The 17,645-nt window shown below is 51.7% G+C and overlaps 6 protein-coding genes across 6 annotated transcripts; 3 read left to right on the top strand and 3 right to left on the bottom strand.

Annotated features, from left to right (window-relative positions):
* Positions 1-31: 31 nt before the first annotated feature.
* On the top strand, positions 32-1,738 carry Z519_06648 (uncharacterized protein; the record flags this gene model as incomplete). Its single annotated transcript, XM_016764386.1, has 1 exon — positions 32-1,738. One exon carries the CDS (start codon positions 32-34, stop codon positions 1,736-1,738), a length of 1,707 nt encoding a protein of 568 aa, XP_016619468.1.
* An 817-nt stretch (positions 1,739-2,555) lies between these two features.
* On the bottom strand, positions 2,556-4,656 carry Z519_06647 (uncharacterized protein; the record flags this gene model as incomplete). Its single annotated transcript, XM_016764385.1, has 9 exons — positions 2,556-2,744; positions 2,816-3,043; positions 3,120-3,264; positions 3,336-3,484; positions 3,543-3,799; positions 3,867-4,042; positions 4,099-4,207; positions 4,264-4,462; positions 4,528-4,656. 9 exons carry the CDS (start codon positions 4,654-4,656, stop codon positions 2,556-2,558), a joined length of 1,581 nt encoding a protein of 526 aa, XP_016619467.1.
* A 672-nt stretch (positions 4,657-5,328) lies between these two features.
* Positions 5,329-7,717, top strand: Z519_06646 (uncharacterized protein; the record flags this gene model as incomplete). Its single annotated transcript, XM_016764384.1, has 7 exons — positions 5,329-5,398; positions 5,423-5,754; positions 5,852-6,018; positions 6,114-6,290; positions 6,377-6,688; positions 6,793-6,930; positions 6,973-7,717. The coding sequence occupies 7 exons, from the start codon at positions 5,329-5,331 to the stop codon at positions 7,715-7,717; spliced, it is 1,941 nt and encodes a 646-aa protein (XP_016619466.1).
* Positions 7,718-8,052: 335 nt separating this feature from the next.
* Positions 8,053-10,383, bottom strand: Z519_06645 (uncharacterized protein; the record flags this gene model as incomplete). Its single annotated transcript, XM_016764383.1, has 8 exons — positions 8,053-8,497; positions 8,557-8,636; positions 8,687-8,826; positions 8,884-9,623; positions 9,700-9,779; positions 9,886-10,000; positions 10,052-10,157; positions 10,224-10,383. 8 exons carry the CDS (start codon positions 10,381-10,383, stop codon positions 8,053-8,055), a joined length of 1,866 nt encoding a protein of 621 aa, XP_016619465.1.
* Positions 10,384-12,039: 1,656 nt separating this feature from the next.
* Positions 12,040-14,947, top strand: Z519_06644 (uncharacterized protein; the record flags this gene model as incomplete). Its single annotated transcript, XM_016764382.1, has 2 exons — positions 12,040-12,485; positions 12,532-14,947. The coding sequence occupies 2 exons, from the start codon at positions 12,040-12,042 to the stop codon at positions 14,945-14,947; spliced, it is 2,862 nt and encodes a 953-aa protein (XP_016619464.1).
* Positions 14,948-16,421: 1,474 nt separating this feature from the next.
* Positions 16,422-17,318, bottom strand: Z519_06643 (uncharacterized protein; the record flags this gene model as incomplete). Its single annotated transcript, XM_016764381.1, has 1 exon — positions 16,422-17,318. The coding sequence occupies one exon, from the start codon at positions 17,316-17,318 to the stop codon at positions 16,422-16,424; it is 897 nt and encodes a 298-aa protein (XP_016619463.1).
* Positions 17,319-17,645: the final 327 nt, after the last annotated feature.

The raw sequence follows: 17,645 nt of genomic DNA, 5'->3' as shown, positions 1-17,645 counted from the left end.
GGATAGGGCCATACCACGGTAGTCTTCTGCTATGCTGGACAAGGATGGCTCAAGAAAATATGATGAAGCTTCGATTGACGATGTTATGATCCCTATATCCGTAGGTGGCGTGGACGACTTGACGGCTCAGAATGTGCCTCTCCAAAATGATCCAAGATATCCACCAATACCGGGACCTCTCGATGCCAATGACATTGAATATCGATACTTGACCTTTGAAACGGACATGCCACTGAACGCGATACTCCCATCTGGGGTGAAGAATGAGCTTCCGCCATGCCCCAACCTGCGCGACTACGACAACCCATTTACCTGGTCACTGACCCGGAAAAAACTCATGACCTACCTTTCCTGCTCGGTCAATATCACAGCCGCCTACTCCGCCGGCTCTTATGCATCACCAACAGCTCAGCTGACTGAAAAGTGGGGAATCTCGGCTGTGGCATACAAGACTGGCATTACTATCTTTACGGCTGGATTTGGAATTGCTCCCATGGTGTTGGCGCCATTCTCAGAGATCAATGGAAGGAGGCCTGTCTTTATTTTTACCGGAATTCTTTTCGTCTTATGTCAAATCGGCTGCGCGGTAACCGACTCATTTGCAGGGATGCTGCTGGCTCGATTCTTCCTCGGCGTTGGAGGATCTACCTTCTCTACCATGGTCGGCGGCATTCTGGCAGATGTCTGGGTCACGGCTGACCGGAACGGTCCCATGGTCCTTTTCACTGGGGCGACCCTGTTTGGCACCGGACTGGGGCCTCTAGTATCTGGCTTTGTTGCACAGCGGACCACGTGGCGTTGGGTGTTCTGGATACAAGTTATCACCAGCGGCACCTTGGTCTCTCTTGTCACTGTCTTCTTCAAAGAAACGCGAGGTAGCATCATTCTCAGTCGCAAGGCCAAATTGCTGAACAAATGGTACGAGCAACTAGAGGCCGCAGGAGCCCTAGGAATGGAAGTCGATGGTGATGGAATCCATCAGGAAAGAGGCTCGAAGAGGTGTTGCCGGATCCGGTGGAAAGTGAAAGCGGACGAAGAAAGACTGTCAATAAGCCGGATGATCGCGGTCTCCCTTTACCGACCTGTTCACATGCTCGTCACCGAGCCTGTGGTCTTTTGGTTCAGTCTCTGGATCGCTTTCTCCTGGGCAGTGCTATATCTGCAATTCGGATCAATCCCCCTGGTGTTCGAGGTCAATCACGGCTTCAGCCTAGAGCAGACCGGGGCGGTATTTACGGCGATGTGTGTCGGGGCTATTATCTCCACGGTCCTCAGCATCTGGCAAGAGAAATGGGCTGCTAAGCACTATCCCGTGAAGATCAACGGCAGCCCAGAAGGGAGACTGTTGTTCACATGCATCGAGTCGGCCTTCATGCCAATCGGTTTATTTTGGTTTGGTTGGACATGCTACTCCTCCGTCCACTGGATCGTCCCTACAATTGCGGTTGGCGTCGCCACAATGGGCATCTTCAGCATCTTCCTGGGAACCTTCAATTACACAGCGGACTGCTATCACATCTATGCGAGCTCTGCTCTTGCAGCTTCGGGCCTTTGTCGAAATCTGCTGGGTGGATCTTTCCCACTGGTAACAAATCAGCTATTCACCAACCTGGGTTTCCAGGCTGCAAGCAGCTTACTAGGCGCCATCGGACTTGCCTTGACTCTTGTTCCTTGGGTTCTTGTCCTTTACGGACCAAAGATCAGGGCAAGGAGCAAGATTGCGAGTTCATTCACGTGAAGCATCATTGCAGACAGCAACCTGTCACTCGCAGTGAGCCGAGCCGCGCCCTGCAACGAGGCAACCGCCGGGGCAGTTTGGGGGGAAACTGTCCTACTTCTATACGCTGCCTTATACTCGGGCAAACGGGGTAGTAGGCATCCACATAACGAGTCGTTACAGCCGATGGCAAAACGAGTGATGCCAAAGCGAAAGAAAAGGGGTGACTTTACACGGTCTGAACGAACGGAGAGGAAGTCTCGAACTTTTTCGATTTTTTGGCACGAATTCCATCGACTTTCGTCCAAGAGGACCCGTGCAGACGACTTGTACCTATCTCATGCACCCACCTCCAACCCTTTGAATCTGCAAAAGCAAAGCGATCAGAGCTCCTATATTACATGCACGGGGCAAGCTGCCGGATGGAACATAAAGCGAGAATTTACATCGAAAGTACATACACGTAGACAGTACCCGAGCCTTTATGAGTAGAACCAAGTTCACGGGGCTTAAACACTGCCTGCGGCCCGGTAGAGTCTCGGATTAAACTGACTGCCAAACACCTTCAAGAGAGCTGTACCCCGGGCAGTACAGTTTACCCCGAGGCCTCAGCTCGAGTTCATAGCACGAGCACTTCCCGTATGCACCTGGGCAGAAGATGCTTGTAGGCAGGTAGGGGCGCCCCGACTATGTGCAGGAGTTAAGTGGGTAGTAGATTTGTGAGGCGCTAGCTATAATTGACAGCTTTATATGTACAGTACATACAATAATTAGAGCGAATTTGGTCGCAAATACCGCCCTCATCATGCTATGTTCGATAGGTCCAACCAGTAAGGACCTAGAAATCATCTTTCTGGCCCTGGTGGGTAAAGTTGTCAATGTTCTCGGAAACAGATGTGACGGCCGCCGCTTTCTCCCCTTCAAGCTGGCCAATCCGGCGCTCGGCGTCAGTGTAGTGGATTTCGGCGGGTCGAAAGGGGTTAAATGGGACTGCGAAAATGGCGTCAATCTCCTCGAGAGCGCGACCCTAGAACGAGGAGTGGTACGTTAACTTTTGTCATCTCCTTGGGACTGGGCGCAAGTTGACTCAAAACTCACCTTGGTCTCGGGAAGGAAGAGGAAGGTGAAGATAAAAGCGAGCACGGAGATGCTGCCAAACACCCATCCAACTCCGAAGTGGATGTTGTTGATCATGTACGGGATGACAAAGTTGGTTACAAATGCCCAGACCACGTTCCACGACGTCCCCAGTGCCTGCGTCTTTTCGCGGACGGCGGCGTTGGGGATCTCAGAGCCGAGCAGGTACGGGATCGAAGCGCCGCCCATCTGCAAAGGGGAGCAATATTAGTACAATTAACCTTGTAAATTTGTCAAACATATGCCGCTGACGTCTGTAACTCACGTTGTAACTAAATGCGTAGAGCATGAAGGCAGCCACAATCGTGTTCTTAGCAGTTGCGCTCTTGTGGTTCATCCCACCGAGCCCGGCTAACAAGTAGATCCAAAAAGCCTGGAAAAAGTAAGTGATCATGAGGCTGTATCGACGACTGTGGAACACAGCTATCAGCTCGCGTACGGCCCGCACAACAGGAAATACAACTCCGGGGATTTAACGCACCCAAGCTTATCGACTAAGTACATGCCTGGGATGACGGAGAGAAAGCTGAGACAGCTGTTAATGACGGGATAGGTGAAAGCCTGGTCCGAATAGCCGTTTGTCTTGTAGAACGTTATTTGATAAGTCGAAACAAAGGCTTGGCCGGTAGTCTGTAACACGCATGGTTAAACCAAATTATTGATCGCTTCACGGATGGATGTTACTCACCTGCTGGAAAAAGTAGTAAACAATGACAAGTGCCGTCCGGCGGAGGTTGGCCCCACGCACGAGGTCGAGCCAGGGGGCTTTATGCACTTGTTCCTGGAGAGCTTCTTTGATGGCTTGGATCTCGGCTGCGCACTTGTCATCAGAACCATCATCCTTCGGTCTGATGCGACGGAGGGCGGTGATGGCCTCGTGATCGCGGTCCTTCGACAAGAGCCAACGGGGAGAGCTCGGAATGAACAGCGTGAAGAAAATTATCACTGAAGCCTTGCGTCAGCGATACTGGACCGTCCCCAGAGAGTAAGAGACGGGGGTGTGGTCACTTACAGACGGGAAAGATAAACTGGATCCCAGTGACTGCTTTCCAACCTAAACCGTCGGTTCTGGTCGAGAAGGCCTTATTGACGCCAGTGGCAATGACGCTTCCGGCGTTGAGAAAGAGTTGCAGGGAGACGACGACAAGGCCTCGGAAAGGTGCTGGAACAATCTCAGACTGGTAGGTGCTGCGACAAACTTGTCAGTCTTGCTCGAGCGGCATCGTTGGATGCTGGCAACTCACGTCACGTCGACTTCGACCAGACCGACCGAGATGTAGACAATGATACGCCCAACGATGAATTGTGCGAAACGTCCGGACCCGGCGTCCGTGCCGGCTGCGGTGATTTCGACTAGAGGGGGCATAAATGAGCCAGGAGGAAGCAGCTAAGGGAACGAAGAAACTCACTGATGATACCAGCGAACGAGACGGCCGACAGACCAAAGAACACAGCACGATGGCCAAACCACTCAATGGCGGGACCAGCGACCAAGCACCCAACAAACTTGCCGATGAAAGCGAGAGAGGACAGCAGCGACGTATGAAGAGAATCGATGGCGTATTTATCGGTCAAGGAATGGTACACACCGAATTGTCGGACAAAGCCCTGGCAAGACGGTGTCAGTCCTGCGCGGCTGGTCTATCACACGCGTCAAATAGTAGGACACTCACAGGGTTGGCGAGGATACCACCAAAGCTGCCAGTGTCGTACCCAAAGAGCATGTCGCCCACGAGCAGACAGAAGCAGGAGAACAGAAGCATCGGGGTCACCACGGACCACGCCGAGGGCGATGTCGCCATCGTAGCAGGAGTAACTAGAGGCCTGAGTGGTGCGCGTTCCTTTCGGAGGCAGACAGACTGGTAGCAATGCAGATCTGAATTGGTGCATCTGGAACGCTGCGGCGGGGAACTCGCTTGTCTTATATCCAGAGCAGGTAGCTAGACGCGACATCTGCAAGAACCCCCATGGGGTCCCTGGATGAGGTGAGGAAGTGAGGAAGTGAGCAAGTGAGCATTCCGAGCGAGAAGGAAGTCTGGAAGTCTGAACTCTCGGAGCGACATCTCGCTCGGAGCGGAGTGGGTCCGAAAAAGGGGCCAGAGCCTTCCGAGCGAAATGGTCTTCGCACCCTTTCCAACCTTTCGTCTACCATCTCAAATCTTACCTTCTCTCGTCTAACTGGAGCGAACGCGGCGCTCGCACACTGCTCCTAGCGTACTCTTCGGCATGCAGTCCACGAGTCCAAGTCCCAAGATCCTCGACCCCGATAACTGGTCTCACATCCTTCTTCAAGCATAAACTTTCCGAGCAAGACTTTGAGAAGAGGCTTACTGCGTTGCGCAATTAGACAGGGGCAGCTCGATCGTGCTTAATAGATTCTCATCACTCGCCCAACTTGGCGACATCTTCAGTTCAGTTTCGCGCATATTCTGACCATAGAAAGCCGCAAGACCGCTCTCCTGGAAATTTCCAATATGAACGGTGGTCTTAATGGGATGCCCAAGCGGCCCAACTTTCTCTTTATCCTTGCCGACGACCTTGCAGGTGCTCTCCCTCCATCAGGCTGAGTACAGCTGACCATATCGTGCCAGGGTTTCTCCGATATAGGCTGCTATGGCGCCGAGATTCACACTCCCCATATCGACCGCCTGGCCGCCGAGGGCATCCGTATGCTAAATGTCCATGCCGCTGCGGCTTGTTCGCCCACACGCGCAATGCTCCTTAGTGGGACTGACGCGCACCTCGGTGGGCTTGGCGTGTTGATAGAATACAAGAATAGCGAGAAAGGGGCAAGGCGATGGTCCGGTAAAGCAGGGTACGAGGGATACCTGAACAATGACGTGGCGACTTTGCCTGAGATCCTGACGGATCATGGATATTTCACCGTCATGTCGGGCAAGGTCAGTCCTCTCCTTGGTCCGTGTCGTTCGTTCTGCTTTCTAGTTGGATAGTCTGCACGTTTGGCCGACTTTTTCTTCCAGGCTGACCAACCATTAGTGGCATCTGGGGTTGCGTGCCCGCCAGGGGCCTTGGGAACGTGGTTTCCAGAAGGCCTTCGCTATGCTTCCCGGGTGTTGCAATCATTACGGTTGGGAACCAGTGAAGGAATCCTTCCCGGTTGGTGGTCGGCCTGTTCACGCTGAAGAGGGGAAAAGAGTTGAAATGTGAGTTGAAGATGCCACAGATTATTGTCACCATTCTGGCATGATGTCGGTGAACATGTATGCTGAGCTGAACTGACCGTGTCCTTTTTCCCAAGACCTCCCAACATGACAGAAGATCCTGAGGGCTTCTACTCGACCGACTACTACACTAATCGGTTAATTAATTTCCTCGAAGGCCGGTCTGAGGTCGAGGCTTCGAAACCTTTCTTTGCTTTCTTACCGTACACCGCACCACATTGGCCCTTGCAATGCCCCAAGGCACAACGTGACAAGTGAGTTTCGGCCCCAGGAGAACCTTTGTTTCTAGCCCTACTACCATGTTTTGCTGGTCATGGCCGAACTGATTCTAGCCTCAAAGGTACGCGGGGATGTACGATGATGGCCCATACGCCTTGAGGGATCGCCGACTGAAAAAGCTTGCTGAGATGGGAATCATAGACAAGTCCGTTGTCCCGCACAAAGTAGAGACAACCACGCAAGGCGTTGGGGAGTGGGATGATCTCACGCCGGAGGAGAAGAAGCTCTCAAGCAGGGCGATGGAAGCATACGCTGGGATGGTGGACTCTATCGACGTCAATGTTGGCAAAGTGATAGATTACTTGAAGAAGACGGGAGAATATGGCAACACGTTTATCGTGTTTATGAGTGACAATGGGGCGGAGGGTGCTGCGTGAGTACTCGGTTTGCCTTTAGAAGTTTTGTTTTTGGGCTGACCATGGTAACCGTGGGAATGCAGACTGGAAGCCGTCCGTGAGTTGAGATATCCTCCCCGAGTTACTGCATGGAGTATACACCAGCTGACTGTCATTTCGCAGCGGTCATGGGCGAGAACATAAAACGCGCCATCCACCAGTACTATGACAACTCTTACGAGAATATTGGCTCCTGGAACTCGTTCACCTGGTACGGTCAGTCCCCTCTAGGACAGGACATGAGCTGACATTGCAACTCCAGGCTCGGTCCGCTTTGGGCTCAAGCGTCAACCGCTCCATCGAGGTTATTCAAATGCTACCCGTCCCAAGGCGGGATCCTGGTGCCCTGCATCGTGAAGCCTCCTGCCAGAACCTTTCTGCCCTCATTCTCTCCCGGCTCCTTTAATCGTTCTTTTGCAACCGTCATGGATTTCGCCCCCACGTTTCTCGAGCTCGCCGGAGTGGGCCTACCCACTGCTTCAGAGAGAAGAAAGCGGACACGCCTGGGCGGAAGCATTGCTCCACGCAAGATGACGACTTTTCGAGGAAGAAACGTGCATGCCATCCGAGGAATCTCGTGGGTGCCATTTTTCTCCCGCGACGAAAGAGTGGAGGACAATGAGATGTGGGCAATTCACTCGTCTTCTGAGCCTGTTGGGTGGGAGCTCTTTGCGCGTGGCGCATTGCGGAAAGGGGATTGGAAGATTGTCCACTTCTCTAAGGAACGGGGAGGTGCAGGCGAAGGCGATGAGGGCTGGGAGCTTTTCAACGTGGTTGACGACCCGGGAGAAACAAAAAACCTGGCCGAGATTGAGCCCACAAAACTGCAAGAGCTATTGGCTTGTTGGGATGAGTATGTAAGTGAGTGTGGCATCGTATGGGGACCAGTGGCATTGGCTCCAGGGTTGGGGAAGGACGATGCTCCAGAGCTGTGGGAAGATGAGCTAGAATTGCAAAAGTCGTGGATGGGAGCTAGAGGAGGAGAATGTCCTGTGCCTTGTCAATGAGCGAGATAGCTTTTCGGGTTGGGGAAGGAACGAATTGTGGATAGATCCCTTGCACGTAATGGTATTTCAACGCCATTACAACTAGGAGGCTTACTCGGCAGTTTTCGTGCGCACATTGTATGTATAGAATCTCTAGTTCACTCAGCTCGCCCATGTATAGACTGACATTATTCACCGAGTCAATTGTTCGCTACACTTTGGTAGCAATCAGACGCTCAAAGGCAAATCATGAGATGGGGCACTTGAAATAGACATCTTGATCACACAATGTGGCAGACGATGTACAGTTTGATTTGGGGAAGGATCGCATCCTGCCCACATATTGTCAATTCTGGTTAAAATTGGGATAGAGACCTCGTAAGGTCATCAGCCTGGTCCCATGGGAGCCCTGATTCATCCAAGAGCCATGAATAGTCGAGCGAAAACGCTTGATCGGCGTTTTCGGATTGGGCGAGTCCCCACCAGGGCTGCGCGGTCTGCGCTACGCCAGCCCCTTCACTCTGCGCTTCAGACAGATTGAGCGCATTTGAGGCAGAGTATGGTAGCGAATGGGCCACCGAAGGTCCCCTAATAGCGTGCCGGACGTCCATCGCATCGAGGCGTGGTGAAGGCGCCGTCGAGGGTGGTGCAGTTTCTTCACCTACCTTGTACTCGAGTAAAGCCTCGTCGCACGCCGCGTTGGTGGACGACTCAGCGCCTTGACGAATCCGTTCGAGCTTCGCCCATCGGAAGTCACGGAAATCGTACTCAGCAGCATCTTGTCCAACTAGCCGATACTCGCTATCGACAGAGTTAGCGAGAATCCGCTCACTCCAGAGCTCAGGGCACAGGCCACAGACCTTCGAAATGCGACAAAGTCGATTTGGTTTAGGAGGTGCGCAAAGTCACATCGTAGAAGCCGAAGAACGGCTTCGATATGCTTCATTTGAAGCGTCAGCTCTTGTGTCTCGAGACGGCTGTCTCACTTACCAGCTGCTTGACAAACTCGGATCGATCTGCAATGTTCCGAACCACAGTGAGCAGGTGAGGGATCGCCTCCATCAGCTCGGGCGCTTTGGGATCGACGAAAGGATCTGTCTCAGCCAAGCGACGTGGCTCGAATAGAAGGACTGTCGCACTTCAGTCAGCAGTGTTTGTGCAATGACTAGGATGAGAGATCATTGTACTTTCTAGGGCGACATATGCCTGGACCCCAACCTGTGGATCAAAGCTGATATCCGCCTTTAGACCCTCTGAGATAAGGCCAGCTATTGGTAGAGCATGAGAAATCCTGTTCCGCCGCACGCCGGCTATGAGCTCTGATTTGGCCGAATCCCGCTGATATATTTGTAGGGCAGCTCGACCAATGACGATGAAAAGGTTATGGCGTAAAATGTGCAGGAGAATAAATGTGATCAGTCGATCACGATGCAGAAACATATTGTCGGTGTTGAAATGAAACCGCTTGGGCAACGCGGTAATAACCTCTTCTACATCAGCCTCAATGGCGGCCAGCTCCTCCATTAGCCGTTCAACGGTCTGTTCACTGTGAGAGGCGCGAAAGGCAAAATGTAATGCCCGACGACGAGCGGCTGCTGTTCGAAGGAGGTATGCTGACATATCAAGAGGCGCACGCTCGGGATTATCAGCATTAGCGTTAGTAGGGTTGTAGAAAAGCGGCTCAGTTATGACCGTCTCGTCGGCTAAGAAGCTCGCTTGGTCGCAGGGAAGCTGGAGACGATAAGCCTTCTCATCGACAATGTGAAAACCGTATCGACCTCCATCGACGATGGTATCGACATAAAAGGTAGACCAGGCAACGCGTCGGAGGGCTTCGCAGGAGAGAAGGGGTGATAGTCGCAGATTTGAGGCGAACTTTGTAGGGTAGGTCCGGTCGAACGTTTGCAAGGACATCATTTGCATCATTCTGGATGGATTATCAATTTCGACACATCCGAGAAGCAGTTATACCGCTAGCAAAAATTTGCTCTTTGGCCGCTCACCTTGTGCAGTTGGCACCTAACAACCAGGCAGATGTAAAGTTGCCACGATTTAGATCGTAGTGTTGGGCAAGGAGGAGAGCCTATTTCAGGATTAGTGATTCTACTTCAGGCACAAAACGAGAAGTAGCTCGAGCTCCTATCTCTTCGAATAGCAAGCAAAGAGTATACCATCGCGTTGCCACGTACCATTAGCTGGACTACTCCAAAACCTTTATAGATACGGGGAAGAAGGCTCTCGATCGCCGTGCTTGCCCAAGCATCTGCTCTCGCCAGGTTCTCTGGAGTGGGCTTGGCGGCAAAGCTGTGGATGGATTATGAGTGAGTATCGTACCTTGAAAAATTAGCCACTCACCGCATCGCGCTGGCAATCATCATAAGGGTCAACTCGCGAGGGGCTTTGCCCTTGGCGAGAAGGCGATTGAAGTGGAACTGGTGGATAAATGCAAAGAACCCGAAATCTGAGGGACGAAAGATTAGGGACTAGTTTCCTATATAAGAGATTACGACGGCATCAAGCTACTCACGGTGAACAGAGGAAAAGTAGAGCCGGACGAGATCCTCGAGTTCTGTTCCTGTCGGCAGCTGTCCCCTAGGGACTGAATCCGATAGCACATTGCTAGCCGGCACCATGGGCTCTGGGCCATGGCCTTGTTGGGTAAGAGGTGAATGGTGCTCGTGCTCCATGTCAGAGCCACTGACTTGCGAGCGAAGGGTAGACGTGGAGGGCAACAATGGGCGGGGAGAAAAGACTGTTGACCTGCTATTGTCGTTTGATGGTAGGGGAAGAGGCCCTGATAGGACTGTTTCAACATCCTTCTGGGATCGCACGCATTCGATAGCCATGTCGCTGCACTTGACACATACATCTCGTATATCCCCGACGCATTTGAGCTGCGTTCGGACATTGTTAGACGGATTGGATGGACAAGGCTCAATGTTCACGAGCTGGGGAAAGGCGGAGATATAAATACCTTTTTGTCCCTACAATTTTCGCAAGCTGTGGCATTAGGCCTCCTTGAGATTTTTGCTCTCTTGTCGTCGGGGCCAGGCCATGCACAGACCCTCTGGCCTTTGAGACACTGAGTACACTCGGGCTTCGTCTCGTCACATTTCACCTACAGCAGTCATCCAGTTCTGTCTAGCCTGCGGACAGTAGAATGTGGATATAATGACTTACCCTCCTAAATCTGCATGTGCGACATCCCGTTCGCGTTCGACGGATCACAAGTTTGGGTTTTGGGGAGGAGTCTTGGCGGGGAGAGGTGTTAGGAGGATAAAGTGTAGCACCATCAGAGTGGCCAGATGGTGGAGACCATGTCTCTAAGTTATTCATCTCCAAGCTAGCAGAATGAGGAGGCTCGGAGAAATGAAGGCATGATATGAGGCTGACGGGTATGAGGAAGAAGGGATGGCGAATAGAACCTTCTTGTTCACTGTGTTGGGTCTAGTCGGATTTAGGGCCCTTGATAAGAATAGCAACTTTGCCGAGCCGGGCCTCCACAGTGCGGGCTGAACATCGCTTACATAGCTCGACCAGTTGAACCCTACCGAGCACTTGCTCCGAGCGAAGTCCCTGCTGCTCCGAACGAGAAGTTTCCCAAGCCCATCACTCCGGAGTTCGCGCGGTCTCATGCTGCATAGCATAATGAGTGAACAGAGCAGATACACGCAAACCACGGCGACAGCGAGCGATGCTGAGGGGAAGTCGCAAAGAGGTGAGATGAGGCCAGCTCTTGACGATGATCGTGTCTTGCGCTTGCTGCTAGAGGCCGACTGCCTCAGGATACGGCATTCAGGTCTCCATTTTTCACATGCCAAGCCACTGAGCCAGTAACTCCTCTCTAATGGTAGGGTCGCCATAGGTCAAGTCACCAAATAAGCTGTTCCTATATATGTCTGAAATATAGGTACTTCGTGCTTGGGAAAAACGACAGTTCCTCGTCCTAACCAAATCAGCAAAGATCGATGCGGAATTCAGTGCGCAGACAACAATTTGCTCCGTGAGGGAAGCCGAAAGACATATCACTTGCAAGGCGTATCCTTGCTCAAGATGGTATGTGGCTGTGATGAATGTACGGATACCTTACCAACCGATCTGGGCGAGTCCGGGTCCAAGCCTTCAATCGCGGACGTCCACGTTGCGCCTCAGGCAGCAGCCCACTTGGTCTTAGCCTTGTCAGTGGCTCACCACTTTCAGCCTCGCCATGGTCTTGAAGATTCCTGCTGTTACAATTATGGTAAAATATCAGCATGGAAACAACTGAGCGACGTTCATGATAGTCTTTCCGATCAATCGCCACCTCGGCCGCATAAATTCGACGCTCAAAAGTCCCCAGTAAGATGGACCCGATTACCGCTGTCCAAGTTGTGGGCAGCGCTCTAGGATTTGTCGACTTTGCCACCCGGCTCCTTTCTTGCATCTACGATGTCTACAAGTCACCAGAGGGGCTGACATCGCGATACGTGCAGGTGTCTGTCATTTCTAACGACTTGCACTGCACTAGCAAGTACTTGCAAGAAAAACTTGCCTTGCTGCCCTCAGAATACAGTAATGACAGCGATCGAAAAATAGGCGAACTGTGCATGCAGTGCATGGACATTGCTAAAGAGGTGCAAGAGACCCGGGGAAAGCTCCGTGCTCGAGGCACGACCAAGTTGGACTATGCGAAAAGTTCTTTCGTTGTTGCCGCAAAGGCTTTCCTCCCCCGCAGCCGTGTGCAAGAGCTGGAGAAGATACTAGAGCAAATTCGAGCAGAGATCGTAATGACACTGATCGCATCTCTTTGGTGAGTGAATATTCTGCATACGTGGCTTATTGCTAAGCCGTTTTAGGGAGGACGGTAATAGTATTCGAGCGATCCTGGACACTATCCTCCTCACCTTGAATGGCACGGATCGCCGTGTCGAATCAATATCTAAAGACCTCAAGGGACTGACACTGCCGAACTCGGCCGAAACAAGATTAAAGCAGAAGATTTTTGTGCAGCATCTCTGGGACGCCAACTGGCAACCAAAAGGCTTAAGTGTTCCTAACCACTCAGAAGACCCTGCAGATGATCAAATCCCGCAGCAAAATATACTGAGACAGATAATATCGAGCCTCTCTTTCGACGAAATCAATAATCGCCAGAGCATGATTCAACCAGCTTACGCCAAAACGTTCAAGTGGATCTTTCCATGCACTGACGATCAACATCACAAACCCGCATCACTGCCCGCAATGTCCACGTGGCTAGAGAGTCAGGATGACTCAATATACTGGATCACTGGCAAACCAGGGTCTGGCAAGCCTACATTGATGTCCTACATCACCACGAATCCGTCCCTCGTGCCTCATCTCCGTATATGGGCTCGAAACCTGCCCCATCTGGCTGCCTGGTACTACTTCTGGGATGCTGGTTCTGTTTTGGAAAAATCCAAGGAGGGCCTTCTGCGAAGGCTTTTGTGGCAGTGCATCGGGTCCAGGCCAGATATAGTGGAGAAGGTGTGCGGTCGTCGGTGGCTCGTTGCACGTGCCTTCCCAGATGCAGAGCTCCAACTCCCGGAATGGGACTTGACAGAACTTGAGGAAAGCTTCCGGTCCCTACTATTGTTAAGTGGTCAGATGTTTCGACTTGCACTATTCATTGACGGCCTCGATGAATTCAGTGGAGATCATCGAGAACTCATGGGGTGGATACACGAAATCAATCAGAACTACGATGTGAAGATATGCGTTGCAAGCAGGAATTGGCCCGAGTTTTCGGACTTACTTTCTCAAGGTCCTCACTTGAAAATGGAAAATCTAACCCAAGCCGATATACAAGCTGATGTGGCTGGCAGATTCGCAGAATGTGGTGGATTCAGGGACCTCCAACCAATTTACCCTTCTGAATGCCAAAGCCTGCTGGACAACATGGTCCAGAAGGCGCAAGGCGTCTTCTTATGGGTGCGCCTGGTGGTGAAGAGTCTGACCGTCTGGCTTGACAAGAGGAGACTTGGAGATTTGAAGGAGCTTCAGAATATTCTAGATGAACTTCCCACCGAGATGGATGCCCTCTGCACCCGCATCTGGAACAGCATCGATCCTGTCGATATTGGAACCACCGCCCGACTATTCCGGCTTTTAGAGGCCACTTTTTTGCGCCTCGAAGGCATGTCTGTGTGGCTGGCATTAGGCAACCTCATCCCACGACAGACGGATGGTACCATCTCGGAAGAGACGGCTGAACACATCAGGAGATATGTACGACAAGGTTTGGATATGCACACACGAGGGATCCTCGAGATTACCCCGCGTGGAATTGTCCATGTTTTACACAGAAGTGCCGCGGATTGGCTCGCAAAGCCAGCGATGTGGAATGATGTTTGTTCGAAGTCACCACTGGGATTCGATCCCCTTCTTGCCCTTCTCAAAGTTGGGGTGGCGCGACTATCTGATAAAATGCGATTGAGGACGGATCACCCCACGATAATCGCTCGACACTTCTGGCACATCGTCACTATTTATATGTGCCATGGTACCTGCGTTGGGGCCAGGCCCCAGAACGAAAAAGTGCTCATCGAGACACTCGACGAGCTTGATTCAACTGCCACAAGAATCGCGAACAAGATCGATCTAAGCAACTCAGACCCCCTCATCAAGGGGCGACCAGGTCCTGATTTTGTCGGAGGGCCATGCTACAATCCTTGTCACTGGGTAAACAGAGATTTGTGGTTTATGCCTTCCGACAAGCCCAGGAAGGAGTACTGTTTTGTGGGGTTGGCTTCTCAGTTCAGCATCCTGCCCTACGTAAAGGCTAAGCTATCGCAGAACCCAGACCTTCTAAAAACAAACTCAAAGCGTGTCTCGCTCCTTGAAAGCGCTGTCTTCTGCTCCCAACCCCCGTCAGTAATCGGCTCGAAATCTATATATGGAATGCAAATTGTACGACGACGCTTCGAAACAATCAAGTACCTACTGGGCTGCGGGGCGTCACGTCGATGGGGACTGGCTCCCAGTACGACGTACTTCTTCAAGAGTTCACTTTGTAAGCATCAGATTCTAGGAGCGTTCCCATACTCTGTAGGAAACCCCGAAGAGATCAGGTTTTACAAACAGATTAACAATCTTTTTGAACAGCACATGCGGAGAACCCGTGTCATTCGTTTTATATTCCGACACCGAAAAGCAGTAGCAGCAGAAGCCTCGGAAAGCTGGGAGTTCCGTACCACGGAAGACGAAACTAAGGCAAGGAGGGAGTCATTGATGAATGTGACGGAGTTGTGAATGAGACGAGCTTCAAAAAAAGGTACAAGGAAAACCATACGGCGAAAACTGAAACAAGGGAAGCTAGGGTACGAAGAGATCTTGATTGGCGTACGTCTTTCTGGAATCATCTTAGCAGAAAAGGCATCAAGTCTCAAAAATGAGAACGGGCGGAATGGGGGCAAAAAAGAAAAAAGAAATCCGCGCTCAGATATGTTATTGTTGTGGTGGCGGTTGTGAGCATCTCTGCCGACTGAAAAAAGACAGATCAATCGCGGTCTATCTGCTCTCAAGACAACAGAGTGTTGCTCACTCGACAATACCATTAATCACCAGTGACTTGATGAGCAAGCCGCTGCTCGAAGATTCAGTTGCCTCGGGGTCGACACCGACATTTGAAGAACGACACCCGGGGAGGAATCAGATGAGAAAATTTTCAAAAACAAGTATGATCCTTTCCAAGGAAGACAATGTTCAGAGTCCTCAAAAGCAAGCCGCTGGAGCATTCAGAAGACCTGTGAGGCCGGCAACAACGCTTGGAAGCGACAATTGGGGGGGAGGAGCAATGAATCAGAGGCCGAAAACGTCCACGAACGGCCACGAAGTTTCGAAGACGACGATCCGCATTCAACAATAAGAAAAACCCTCGGGCTTAGCCGATATTGATTGAGGAAATACTGCGTGGAGAGAACGACCCTACCCCCGTCTTCGGGTTCCCCTTGGTCCGAGGGAAGATGAAAGCCCGTTCTTTCACCGGATACAGATTCACCCAAAGTTGCTGAAAAGGGATACGACTGAGGCTACGACTACGAGGAGCGTATAACGTATGACGAACGAGCATCCCGGACGGACGGACGGATGGATGGAGGGATGGACGACGGATTGGAGCCCTAGAGTTAGGACTCAAAAAAATATCGGGCAGTATTATCAAAGGTTGGTACCAGGGCGATTTCTACCGGCATGCTACTAACGGGCTCGTCATTATGCGTCCCAATGCGTCCTGATACAGCGTCTCGTGATATCTTCACATCCAGTGGGACGCATTGGTCGACCTTGGAGCGGATTGCGAACGAGAATAATGACCGCTCTAGGCTGTTCGTCTGGAGAGATTGAATGGTTTGTTATTTCCTCATTGTAGTGGGTATCGATCGTTTCCGCAACATACAAGATAAACACACTGCGATTGCCATACCCGTACAAAACCTCCAGGGAGGTAATCTAGGTCCCAACACCAACCGACTGACCGACCCTAGGTACCTAGTATGCTTCCTTCTCGATTTCACGAGGCTTCAATTTCAATACAGCTCGGCACCGCCGAGCCGAAGTGTGTTGTAACCGATCCAACGGTTCTTTTGGGTTAGCTGAAACAGTCATCCACTCATGTCGTTGATCTTTTGGCCCCGAACGCCGTTCTCCAACCCCATCTAATGAAGACCATATGTCGAAGGACTCTCCCAAATGCGCCATCCTGTTGGTTTCACAAATCCAACGTGGTTTACCAGAACAACCGCCTCTGCATATCATTCGTGAAAAAGCCTGTATCGACCTCCATCGGTCCACTCTCCACGCCCATCGCAGTGCCCATACCGGTCATGCCCAGGCCATTATTCAAGGTCTGCGCCTGCGCCCAGCTTGAATCGGCGAAACTCTGCAGCAGTAGGGCTTCCGCACCAACACCCACGCCATTGACGTTCGGACTTGAGGTATGGTTGTTGGGCGAGCTGTTGTTGGACAAAAATGACAGTGATTGCCAATTGGGCGTCGATGTTTGGCTGGGACCTGTTTGTTGTTGCTGGGTGCTTGAGGTTGTGGGGATGGTTGGCTGCGAGAGAGAATGTTGAGGTACGTTGACCGGAGTGCTCGCGCCACTGCGGTATGTGTCGTGGCTCATAGAACGGAAAGGACCGGACTGAGAATGGCCGTGGCCATGGCGAGAGAGATCAACCGACCCAGGACGTGAGTGGCTCGCCGCATTCAAAGCGTGGAGGGGGGTATGCGAGTGACTTTCGTCCATGGAATTTCGGAAAGAGGGCTGGTTTTGTCCATTGGTGCCGGAATGTAACGCGCAGTCTTCCTGCCATTTGCGGATGTTTTCGACGGTATCAAGAGGGAACGATTCCCAGTATTCAATCCCTGTCTTCTTGTTTAAGACAGGGGGACTACTCCTCAAAGGGTGGGGCCCAGGAGACGGTGAATCACGGGTTTTCAGGCCCAGGATGTTGAGGTTAGTTGTTGAGGGACTTGAACTGAGAGAATCGGTGGCACATTTTAGTTGTTCAGTTGAGATGATGGGCAGAAGGGCAAGAAGAAGCGATTCGGCTTCATGAAGACGATGCTCGAGGCCTTCAATATAGCCCTTAGCTGGACCTCTAAGACGAAGCGTTAGTACCATGCGGTGAGCTGAAATGAGAGCTGTGGAAAGGTGCTTGCAAGAGAAGACAAGGGACTAGGCTAGGCTGGGCTGCGCTTACCTTTTTCTTTGTTCAGGCCATGTACACTGAATGCCTGCAGCATGGCATTGTGAGCAGCCGGACCTGTCAAAGGGCACACAGTCAGTTCCCTTACCCTCAAAGCATCGTCTGATGACTGCGCAAAGTGAAGTACATAAACAAAGAGCCGATTCTCCAGTCGCGCGCCCATGTGGAATGTTTTGTTTGGTTGGTCGACATGGTCAGACTGATAGACAATTGGTGGAGGTGGTATCAGAGCTAGACCCTGG

The sequence above is a fragment of the Cladophialophora bantiana genome, assembly GCF_000835475.1.
Source record: "Cladophialophora bantiana CBS 173.52 unplaced genomic scaffold supercont1.9, whole genome shotgun sequence".
In the NCBI taxonomy this organism is placed as follows: domain Eukaryota; kingdom Fungi; phylum Ascomycota; class Eurotiomycetes; order Chaetothyriales; family Herpotrichiellaceae; genus Cladophialophora; species Cladophialophora bantiana.
Note: the sequence above shows the minus strand (reverse complement) of the source record. Positions and strands in the feature narration are given on the sequence as shown.